Source organism: Merops nubicus, unplaced genomic scaffold (assembly GCF_000691845.1).
Source record: "Merops nubicus isolate BGI_N331 unplaced genomic scaffold, ASM69184v1 scaffold9163, whole genome shotgun sequence".
NCBI classification, from domain to species: domain Eukaryota; kingdom Metazoa; phylum Chordata; class Aves; order Coraciiformes; family Meropidae; genus Merops; species Merops nubicus.
Window position 1 is genome coordinate 49,223 of NW_008596882.1, and position 12,366 is coordinate 61,588.

The window sequence follows — 12,366 nt, forward strand, 5'->3', positions numbered from 1 at the left end:
TTTCCACAGCCCGGTACTCTTCTGAGCACCAGGGTCCTTCTGGGTGTACCTCTGCTCCTCACCCCTGGAGGTGATAAAGCTCATTCATTAATTGTCTCATACTTTCTGTATTATAAAGGTGATAGGGGCAGGTGACTGAAAAAGACATGTAGTGAAGATGTGTAAACTATTTCTGAATTAACAATCTTTAGCTGGGAGTAATTATAAATAGGAATAATGCTGAATGTGCTTTTTGTAAGTAGTATGAAATTAGAGACGGTCTGTTGATATTCTTGTTCTCCATGAATCAGCCTCAGATACTTGTGGTATTCAGGGTGAACGCTACTGCTCCTGTCTGTAAGAAAAGTAACAGTTCCTTGCTTTATGGAAGGCTACAATAATTTTAAGAAGCTGATCCAGTTGATCTTTATTCAAAAATTAGGATCACTATCACTGCACATTATGGCTCACAATCTGGATAATAAGAACTTGTAATTAGTCACTTAAATTCCACAAGTTCATTTTTACAGCCTGCCATGAGAAATAAAAAAAATAAAACCTTGTACTGGAGAAATATTTACCTTGAACAGGAAAGTCATGCTGCTTTACCAAAGAGGCTTGGCCTTTCAAGTCAATAGCTGTTCTCAGCGAGAGCCGGAATGATGTAACTGAGATCACAGGGCCGCTTGTGGGCTCGCAGTCAGACAGCAAAAATTAAAGACTGCAAATTATCCTGAACATTTAATTAATTCATAGTATCCCAAACACATAGAAGCAATACTGATTATTCCAAACTGTGAATGAGCTAGTGATGGCAAATCTCTACCCTGCAGTTAATGTGTTGCTAATGCTCTCCTGCTGTTACCGCCTTTAAATCACCAAAGCAGTAGGAAGCCTGTCTGTAGAAGCAGGTAGAGTCTTGGCTTCAGGTTAAACTCTCCCAATAGACTGACAGGCTGGTGAAGCTCTCACACCAGCTAGGAGGGACAGAAACTCTTCTGAAACAATAATCCTCACTGAGCCTGGGAGCAGGGCAGGTAGGCATGTGAAGCCTCAGTGCTCCCACCCGTTGATCCCACCTGCGCAGCCACGGCCCCAGGCAGGCTCCCTGCTCCTGGAGAAGTGTCACTCAAATGGCCATGGCAGTCCAGCAAGGACCCCAATAACAAATGAGGGCACTTCCAGCCTGTGGTATCAGCCAGATGAGCTACCAGAGGCAGTAGGAAAATGCATGGATGACTTTGGGTTAAGCAGCGGCTGCTTGGCTTTGTCCGGAAGGAAGGGAAAACATGGCAAGTGAGAAAAAGCAAAGGAAAGTTGCACGGGAACTAGAGAAGACAAAACTTCAAGTCTTGTTCCTGAAAGACTGCTGTCTTGCCACCCTTTCCTCCATTCCCCATTGCTTATTTTATGTCACTTTCTTTTAGATTGAAGGCCTTTTTTAGGCAGATTGGTCAGAAAACCTGAGCTTTTTCTCAGACTGTGGTCTCTCACAATGAAGCATTTCACCTGATTATAAAGCTTTTCCATACCTTGGGAAAAAAAATCTAAAAGAGCTCAAGTGTCCCAGAGAGAGTATTTTTCTAAATGCCCAGCATCCTAATTAAATCATCTCATCTCAACTAAGAATGCTTCAAAACCTCCTGACTAGAAGTGTTAAACAGATCTTTTCCAGATTAACATTTAACCAAAAATAAATCATTCCCTCTCCGCTGGATAGAAACAGAACAAGAGAAACCGTAGAGAGAAACGGTCTGCGGGAGTAATATACTCACATACAGACTACAAAGACAATCTATCAAAAAGGTTTTCCTCACAAAACCTGAGAAGCTGCCTAAGGGTCCAAAGTGGTCTCATTACATCTTCTTGGGATGGCAGAATCACACCAGGATTGGATTATTGCAGAATTTGTTACCTTTTGAGATTACCCCTCACCAAAAATTTATGTGGCAATTCTCTCTGTAGAGGATTCTATAACTCATCTGCCCTGAAAAGAAATGTAATTCAATACTTCGTATCACGGTATAAGACACCTGGCCCTCCGCTGAGAGTACAAAGGATGAATTGATTTTACTGTCTTCCCCACACACAACAGACACCCCCCATTTTTTCTGTGATACATACATACACATCTGCAAAGTCTCCCCCAAATAAACCACCACCTGTTATGGCCTTGTATGTAAATATATTGGGCAGAATGCACTGGGATGGTGAAACGGTTAACAGTAAAGCATTTGGGGTACACGTTTGGGAGCAGGAAAAGGGGTATCACTGCTGTCAGTATGTTTGGATCTCCCAAGCCTCCTGGTTCTGATATGCTGCTGGGAGGCATGAAAAGCAGCTTGCAATCAGCTGCTGTAGTCAAGTCCTAGCTATTAGTGTGCAAACAGTACTTCTGTGACCACCTAATTTCACGGACTTGCACAGGTAGAAATAAAGCTAGGGAGACCTCAGGGGAAGGGACTCTCAAGTAGGGAAGAGGAAAAAAAAGAGAGACGCAACCAGTTTTAAAGTATTTCTCAAATGCCTTTGTAACTAACTTCTACCTGTCACCAATCACTGACTTTTTAAATACATCCAGGGTGGTGTGTTGCCAAAAAACTGTAGAAGTTATTTCTAGGATAATCCCATAGATGTCTTTGATTAATTTTACAGCAGTTTCCCCCCTGTGTTTGCTTTCTATAAGGGAGAACGTTAAAAGAGAGGGTTTTTATTCCCTCAGACAGGTGGAAGGACTTTCAAAGAAAAATCTACTACTTTTTCATCTGCAAAGGATTAATAAGATTTTGGGTGCGGCAGAGGGTATTTCCCTCCAGTTCTACCAAGGCCTGCCATATCAATCCCATTGCTTTCCAGGCTGCAGTAAAACAGTTGGGTTTTTTTTTTGCACCTGCATGTGTGACTAACATTCCTAGGGCCCTGAGGAGGGAAGGAAGTAGTCTTGTTATGGATACACAATGTGATGGTATTAACTGTGTTGAGCAGGGGCTGCAGAGATGCTCACCACTCCTCAGACTATTTTCCTGCATGACTTGAGCATCTGTGGGGTTATTGCCCCAGGAATATATTGGAGCAGCTGTTAAGAGAGTTGCCACTAGATTATATAACATCCCTGGTCATATTATTTTCTTAATGCTTTAAATTCAGCTTTTGGTTTTGCTTTAATTTTATGGTGTCAGCGTGTGACTGCTGCTAACACTGCTGGTCTCAGGTCTGCTAACACTATTTTGTTTGGCAACAGGTAAATGACATTGCCAGGTTCCTTGGCCTGATCACAAACTGCTTTGGACTTCTCTCAGGTAAAACCAGAAGTTTGGGACATCTCCTGAAGGGCGTCAGCAGATTCAGGCTCAGCAGGTTGGCAGTATGCTGGTATTAGCACTATTCAGGCCTACTAAGCAGAGCTAAAGAGGCTGGGTTCCATTTTTATTATACAAGCAACCACGGGTGAAGTACGAGATTCCCAGTCTGCAGTCCCATTGCTAGCTCGCTAGGGATTTTAGGAAAGTAGGTGTTCCAAACAAGTATTAAAAGGATCTTGTGAAGCATATAATCAATGTCAAAACCACAGAATTATCTAGTATACACTGCATACTAGCAAACATGCTGATTTTGCCATTAACACGTTGGGCCAAACCCTCTAGCCAGACTGAAGTTAATGGATTCTCCACAAAAACAATCTTGCCTCCTTTTGAGAAGCCTCTTAACTCACTCTGAGCATTTATGTGTAAGGACTGAGTGACTAGTAAGGATGTATATCATCAGGGATGAAATCAGTTATCCCTCCACCAATACTGTCTGGAAAGAGAACGGCAAATTATTACTGCCCAAATGAAGCTGCTGCTTCTATCAGCAGGAGTTTGAGCATCTGGAGCTAGAGGACTGCAAGCTGCTGGGTACGTCTGCTGAACGCCAATGCAGCAGCTACTCCCTGTGCTACGTAATCATAGAATTGTTTCAGTTGGAAAAGACTTTTAAGATCATCAAGTCCAACCGTTATGATTATGCCATTCCCTTCTCAGAGAGGAGGGCAGCACAAAGGATTAGAGAAAGTAGAACAACATAGATAATGGAAAATTTGGGCATGTTTTGAATGACTGCTGACTTCATTATTATGGCAGATGGGATCGTTTGAGGCAGCCATTAGGACAGTGCTGGGAATGAATGTTGGGAACGAGTTAGCATGGCTGCACAGTAATGCGCAGTGATGGAATCAGCACACGGACTGTCGCTCCACTGCTTTCAACTTCCTTCTCAACGGCTCACGTGTGCAGTCGGTTGGCCAGGCTCAGGAGCCGCTTTGAAGGGACCCCCTTCAGGAAGATAATTTTTGTAGACTCAGCACCGAGTCCAACTATTTACATCTGCTCTGTTAAATCTCACATGAGACAACAATGTGCATTCCAAGGAGCCCTTTGTGCCTTCAGCTCGTTCCACCCAGCTGTTATACCTACGACCCATTGTGCTCTCTCACAATGATTACTATTTAATGGAACTGAAAGGTTTGAAAATTCTAGGGAAAGTACAGCATGCTGTAATGATTTTTGCAGCCTTTGCCATTGGAATGGTCTGTGTGTGCTATAAACTAACCTGACTGCAGGATATTTCAATCCGATGCATCCCATAGGAGAAATCATCGTTGAAAGTAACTGCATCGGGACTGATCACATCATAGAAGGAAGGCCAACCTGAAAAAGAGGAACAAGGTAAGAAAAGAGGGCATCTTCATGGCAGACGGTATTGTAAAAAGACAGAAACACAGTGAGAAATATTGATCTCGCTCCAAAGCCTGGAAATAAATGAAGTGGAGATTTTGGGTTCTAAATCACTCATTTACTTCAGAAAATTTCACCCCTAAACACAAAAGTTGCTTACAGGCAAGGACTAAACTGCCACTAGCTGCCAATCTTCCATCTGAACAGAGATTCCTGCACTCCACTCCAATCAGCAGTAGCGCTTTAGCTCAAGCACCAAGGTGGTTGCTCAGTTAAGCCAGACTGAGCCTCACCATCAGTTTAAAAAAAACCCACAAATTACACCCTGAAGACAAACAGCAAGACCTTATGTAGCACAAGTGGCTTTGCTTTTGCAGCGTAAAGGTACTTTAAAAAAGAGTTGGTAGCTTGCACTTTTGAGTCCCAAAACCTGCCCTTGGCATGTTCTCTGAAGGCATGGTCACAGCGAGAAGGATGTGCTCAGACACTGACCTATCACACATTAGAGGCAGTGAGACTGACTGCTATTTTGTCTGATTTCAAAACAGTAATGAGTACTTCCGATCAGCCACGTACAGGTGGAGTCATAACTACGTCGATATTAAACACTACGAGATGGTCTGCATGTGTTCTGCATCTGGGACAGAACCATCGCGCTCATTAACACGTATGCTCAACACAGCTCTTAGCTGAGCACTGAGCAGCATGACCTGACACCAGATGATGATGAGGTGCATACCTGATCTACCAGTAATGGCCACTATCCTATGCCAAGTCTGCCCTTCTCCACAACACAGGCAAAAAACCCCACAGGTCTACTCAGCATCCCGGTAGAAACCCATTACACAGCTGTAACTTTTCAGTCACCCCTCAAAAACTTGTCATCATGTGCTCCATTTCCTGAAGCTGGCTTCCCAGATAAGAACCTGATAGGCTTTAAGGTTGTGTCAACATATACCAGTGCCCATCTGAAATCCCACCAGCCATATGACTTTTTCATTCAGTCTCTTGCCAAATACAGCACGTCCAGGCAGCTCTTGCTCTCTGTGATTACACTTATGCCCACATACACAGAACTACCTTGATTCTTCTAATATGTCTTAAGCATTTGCTACTGATGATATCATAAAATTACTTGCAATAAACTATTAAAGAACACGGCAGCAGCTGTGAATCACTGTATGCAGATGAGTAAAAAGACATATACATTTTCCCATACGTAGAGTGAGTAAAATTTCCTATATAGTAAAAGGAGGAAGCTATCAAGTTTTCTGAATGTGGGTAAAGGAACTGTGTAAACTGGAAAAAAATCTGTATGTCTTCACCTGTATCTTAAACCATTACATAGAGAAGAACACTTATTAGGATGCAAGCATAATACACATAATTTTTTAAGAAAGAAATGCTCAGAAATGTGTTTCTCTTCCTTTTTGGGAACACCCATATAGCAGCATTCCTAAGCTTGCAACCTGAAGGCATAGCAAACACCAAGTCCTATGCTCCCAAGGTGCCTACTGCCATCACAAGTGTTTCCACCTCAGAACTCACTGTAGAAGTAAACAGATTCTTTCTTTTTTTTCCCTAAAATTAATGCGAGTGGAAGAGTTACAGACCACAGACAGACTACGGAGCAAGAACTCTGAACAGAGAAATTATCCCACAAGACAGGAACTCAAAACAGTGAAGCAATGACAACTGCAAAAAAACCCAATTGATAAATTCTTCCCCTCACACAAAATACACCTGCCAAACAATTACCTTCACAAACAGAGAAGGAATAAACATATGACAAGTTTCACAAAAGGGGTTATCCTGTTGACAGAAAAATTGATGTCTCCTAATTGGTGGCTCCTTTCCAACACCATTTGTCATCTTCTTAGCTGGGCCTCTGAGGCCTTACATAGAGCTGGTCAGAATACTTTTAATGAAGCCTTTTTATTTTTTTTTTTAGGTAGTAATTTTGGAAAACAGACTTATCAGTTTGCCTTTATATGATGGCAGAGAAGTTCCAAAGAGGGAGCTGTTTGGGAACAACCAACTATCTGATCATGTGAAAGCCTTTGGAGGAGGAACACTTCAGTGCTGCAGAAATTCTCAAAGACAACCCTGCCTCCTCCATAACAGCAATAAGGGGAAGCTTCAAAGGCTGCTTCACAGAGATTGCAGCAATCTGTGTCTTGCTGAGAAAATTATCTTGTGAGAAGAGTTTGGACTAGACGTGTTTATGTCAGCTTTGACATTAAAGAAAGACCTTCCATCCTCCTTTCTCCAGACTTTTTCTTTTGGTCTTTCCATTCACCACAGAAAAATTATTTGCTTTGGATGCACTCCATGCACTTTTAAAAAATGAAGTTATCTGAAACCTATATAAACAGGCAAGCTTCTCCTAAAGTAGCCTTTGTACCCAACTGGAGTGACTTCAGTTTAGGCTGTCAGTTCAAGCTACATGTCACACATGTTTCAAAGGCTCCACCACTGCCACATATGATCCCCAAGGCAGGAACTACGAAACAGACTGTTCCTCCACAGTGTGGACTTTTAACTCTCAGTCAAGCCACCTCTTTTTGAGTGACATGGCGGGCCAGGCACCAGCATTACTGTGACAAACTCGTAACTCCATGAGGGTTGACTGAAAATTGAGCAAACCCTGCAATAGAAAAGGTCCTGAGGGGCACATTGAGACACACTGGCACTCTGTTGACCTTGACAGGAAGACAAGTGAACTGTTTATTGAGTTGATGAGCCAAACTCACCAGGAAAATCAATCCCACTCTGCTGTCTCATTTCCTCTCTCCCGAGCTAAAGTGGAAAACCCATTTGATAGTTTGCTAAGTCTTCTCTGGCCATTTCCTTTACTTCGAAATCTGCCAGGAACAAGCTGCAGAAGCAGTTTGCTTGTCTGCACATCAGGGAACTCCAAGTGACACAGAAAGCCAACCGCACCCTTGTGGACTCTTCATGTGATCTCTCTGTCTTTTGAAGTGGTGAATGACCCAGCAATGGCTCCCACTTAACAAGTGCCAGGCTACTTCTGCTGTCCCACTGGCTGCTGCTCCTCCACTCATGTCCTCTGGAGTGCCTGGTTCCTTCCTGCTGGAAGGCTGCAAAATGTTTGACTTGCTCTACATTTTAGACTGCTACGAGCTGTGCATTAAAGCTTCAGCCTGCCTTTGAAGGCCACCTGGCTACTTGGAAAAGGTATGCTTCTACAGGAATGGGGGGAATACAACCATTTCGTATTTCTTCTGCTTCTGCTGAGGTGAGAGAGAGAAACAGCTACCCTTAGCACTGCAGAGAGAGCACTGGAGGTGACGCTGGTGCTGGACTCAACCCTCCCCGGGTGATGGCTTTCTGTCAGATCTAACTCACCACATCTGACGGGCGGCAGGAGTGGGGCCGCTGTCTTTTGAAGGATGGTAAAACATAACAGCTAGGAAGAAATAGCTGCTGGAGGAAAGGGGCAAAGGGTAATTGCAGGAGACAAGATGGGGGTGGGGGAGTCTCCCAGCTGAGTGAACAACTTCAAATGTCATTTGCACTTTTTTTTGTTTTTCATCTGTGAACAGCAGCTAAGATTTGTGAATGTGTTTATCCTTGAGTGTACAGTTTAGTTTGAGGGAGAGCATGACACAGTAACAGTCAGCAATTTTTATCACGTTACAGACATTTATAATGGGCTCATTCTCCGTTTCACAATCACTTTGCATCACACTGGCAATATAAAAGGGCTTTAAAATAAGAGTCTGTTGTGTTTGTGCTCACTCTGATGACCCTTTACATGGCAGTCAGGCCGCTATGTCCTAAGGGCCAGTTTCTTGTACGTTAGTAAGTCAGCCACGGGGATGAATAGTTTTTCAGATATACAGCAAGTATCCTTTCTTGGATCTAAAATATACTAAATAAAGCAATGAAAGTTTCTTCTGTCAAGTATTTAAGTGAAAACAATGTGTAAACTGAGCATTACTGACAGATCTTTTCTGCTCCATCCTGCATGAGTAATAGAACGGATCTCATGCTGTTGGGTGTCACACATACTGAGTCATGCCCCATTCTTCCTCATTCAGGCACATCCCTCAGTTATTTTGTAAAAGCTGCATAGCATTTCTAAAATTCATCCCACATCCCCTCACTGAAACCAAATTCGTGTTTTTCAGAACGGCTCCTATTCTGGCAAAGAGGAGAGAGTGGTTAATGCCTCTTTGTTGAAGAATGCTTTCTTTAGAGCAGAGATAGCCTGGTACTGCCCTAGGCAGCAACAGTGAAGAGCAGGGAGGAAGACAAATGTTGGCTTGGGGAACCTATGCTGGATGCTGCTTTTGCAGCACTGGGCACAGAGTTTCAAACCACTCAAAAGAAGTATCTTCTTTCTCACCACCTATTCTAGGTGCCCGACTGAGTCTGTGTTACTAACAAGCTGCCTAAGGCAGGCACCTACACAGGCAGCTGGCACAAGGTGACTATCAGGATAGCCCAGGCAGCCAGCACACACCAGTCCCAGCCAGCTGACAATCCCATTTGTCTCTTTAAATTGAGATGCCAAAGTGGTTGCAATGCCCGAGTAAGGCAGCGACAGGAAACGGTGTGCCTACAGTCCAGTGCCCTTTGTGCATTCCTGGTAGAGATACAAAACCCTAGCAGGCTTAGACTGTTTCTTTCACATTAACCCAGGATGTTCTAAAGCACCTTAGCTTATGGGCTACTCCAGGACTCCTTCTTGAAGCAATGCTGACCTCATTCAAAAAAAGACATTCTGTTCCCATAAAGTTTTGGAAGGCAATCCAGCTGTTGATTGATTGATCAATTTTAGAAGCATCTCAAACTTCCTTCCAGTTTTGTGAGTTTGCTCACATTTTGTTGTAGTTAGATCTCCAACTTCCTCATAAATGGATGCAAGCACTTAGACATCTAACTGTTAAAATATGAGTCTATAATTATTTGCAGAAGCAAAACGGCAGGCTGCTTTTGAAAATCAACCCTGCTAGGCTGTTTTTTTCCCCTCTCCTGAACTAATATTCCTTTTGACATTTTTCTTGAAAAGCACAATGGCAATCTCAAAGCATCTAATGCTCTGACATTATTCCCATTTCATACACCTGCCGACTGGAGACCTCCACAGTTTTTCAATAACTGTGAGGTCTGTAGTTATGTTTTTCATTTGAGATCCCAAAGAGATTAAGTTCAACCTGCATTTTATCATTCTTTGCTGTAAATATTCCAAGCATTTACTTTGGTGAGTTATTTACAGATGGAGAAGTAGGGGGAGATGGAAGATGTTAGAATTACCAAACGGGACCAGATGGAAAAGAGGACCTTGACCTGAAAAATACCTTGTTTCTCTGATGTGCTGTATTTTTAGAATTCTGATTCCCTTTTAACCTAATGCGGATTAATGAAAACCCAAAGGCTTTTTAAGGTAGAGTCCCATCATTTATCTGAGAAGCTCTGTCTGTGTAAAAACATAAAGCATATAGGATTAAAAAAAAAAAAAAAAACTAATAAAGCTTCTGCTTTGAAACTGCTGTAAAGCTGAAGGGCCTTCACTTTTTCTTTCTCACAGGTTTATTGAAACAGAATCTGAAAGACACAGGCATCCACAGCTGTAACTTCTCACATACAAGTTTAATGTAGAACTACAAAGTGACATATTGCTATTATGTAGAATGCCTATGCAGATATAGGTTTTTTTTGGCTAACATCCTGGGTTATTTTTCATAATACATCTATGATGATGAATGCACAATAAAAATTCTTACTTACAAACATGCTACCATCAGGTAACACTACTTTCAGTGGAAGGTCATCTAATTCACCCAAATGTAGCTAGAAACAGAATCAGGCACAGAAACATTCTTGTTCACCAGAAAAACTTTACATTAGATACGTATTTCACTGGAAAGAAAACAGTTGGTCCTTTCCAGCACCATCCAGCTATGGATGACATAGGACTTTTCTTCAGCAGAACATGCAGAAGGTCAGAGTGGTAGCTGGGGTCAGAGGGTGTGGAGAGACAAAGACAAAATGAAGCTTAATTTTGGAAGGAAAAGTAAAGAGCGAGTGTATCTCTAAAACACTACCTGTCTCTAACAGCAGAGTTGGGCTACCACAGCAGGCAAACACCACTCTGCCAGCACAGTGTGGGAAGGGAATTCTACGAAACAACTGAACTTCTAATAGCAGCTTTTATGAGACAATCATCTGTTTTTTTTCTTTATGTTTCTCACTAGGGAAATAAAAAATTGAAAGCCATAAATAAAGGTGGCATTTGTTTTCTTCTACTACAGCACTCTGAGCATCAAAACAACTTGCTGTGAAACAGCATATGCAGTCCAGATTTATTTTTTTCTTAGTGGGAAGAGGTTATATTTATTTAAAGTGATTGTTAAGGGAGATCTGAAACTTTGCATCTACGATTTCATTTGACATCTAAGTTTTTCAGAACAAGAGTTCCCCTGATGTCTCTCGAGCAACGAAAGCATGGGGCCTACTCTCTTTAGCTATTAATAACTGCATCACAATACCACTATTGCCTCAGCTCCTTCCTTTGTCTTTTCACTGTGCACTGAAATACTGCATAGTACAGCGGGCTGTTTTAGAGCCTTCCTCTATAACAACCCTGACATCTCCAGGGTCTGGGTTGCTGCTAAAATCAACAGGTAGGCAGGAGCTGGGATCTTCCTCAAGCCTTCTTACAAAGATTGAGTTACTAATGGTTTCTTTCTTGGTTCAGACTCAACAAAACTACTGAACCTATTTCACTTCCTCCCAAAGGATGGGTTTCTCCCCTCATCTCAACAGTGTCTCTTGTTGCTTTAAATCATGGCTAATGTTTTCAAAAATATATCTTACACATAAGTCAGCTGTAGATCTTCAGCATCAAAGGAACCAAACAGAATGGTGTGAAGCAGTGTAACCTTAAGCTATAATTTTAAAATGGCATGAAGAAATGTCTCAAACAGTTTTTAAAATTTACTGTTGACCTAGCAACCCCAGTCCAAAGCATTCAACTTTGAATAAATGTGTTTGTTTTCCTTCCAAAAGCAGTATTGGTAAAACAAATGCAGCTATTGCAAAATATCTTGCAGTCAGTATACTTATGAGTTATCTATGCAATTCACTAGAACAACTGAATACTTCATAGAGGATGAGTGAATCAGGATAGCAGTAGAGCTGGCAGGCCTCATGATGGAAGTGATTTGACAAAATTGGAATCCTGATGCAGTGTGTTCACAGAGAAAGTAAAAAAAGCCCAGTAAATGCAACCTTGTAATAATCAGCATCTGGCATAGAAATGAACAGCAGTCACAGATGAAGTACATATTTGAAAAATTTGTCATGGGGTGTTTCAAGTAATGAACATCCACAATTTGTTTGTTAAAATTTTTTCCCGGCGTATTGTTATGCATGTCTGAGAAATAAAGTTTTTCAAGAACAACCAGAAATCAGTTACACACTAAAACTGAAACTACAGAGGTGCAATTCTGACATACTTATTAAATAATAATAATAATAAAAAAGCAGCCTGTACTGTCTTCTTTTTGCAGTTATATTCGCCCTGCTAAGCCTCCTTCTACAGTGCCTCCAGCACTGAGTGCTCCAGCAGACAAGCACCCTCCTCATTACAGCTGGACAAACAGGCTCTCATTGCTGTTGTAAAGTTCTGAAACAAGGGAAA

At 42.0% G+C, this 12,366-nt stretch overlaps 1 protein-coding gene across 2 annotated transcripts in view; it reads right to left on the reverse strand.

Moving 5' to 3' along the window:
• The window catches only part of MSRB3 (methionine sulfoxide reductase B3), a 64,838-nt gene that overhangs the window by 1,492 nt on the left and 50,980 nt on the right, over window positions 1-12,366 (reverse strand). For both annotated transcript variants that reach the window (XM_008936521.1, XM_008936520.1), the window contains one exon: window positions 4,570-4,667. In XM_008936521.1, the coding sequence (XP_008934769.1) occupies window positions 4,570-4,667 (98 nt within the window). The remainder of the gene's footprint in view (window positions 1-4,569; window positions 4,668-12,366) is intronic.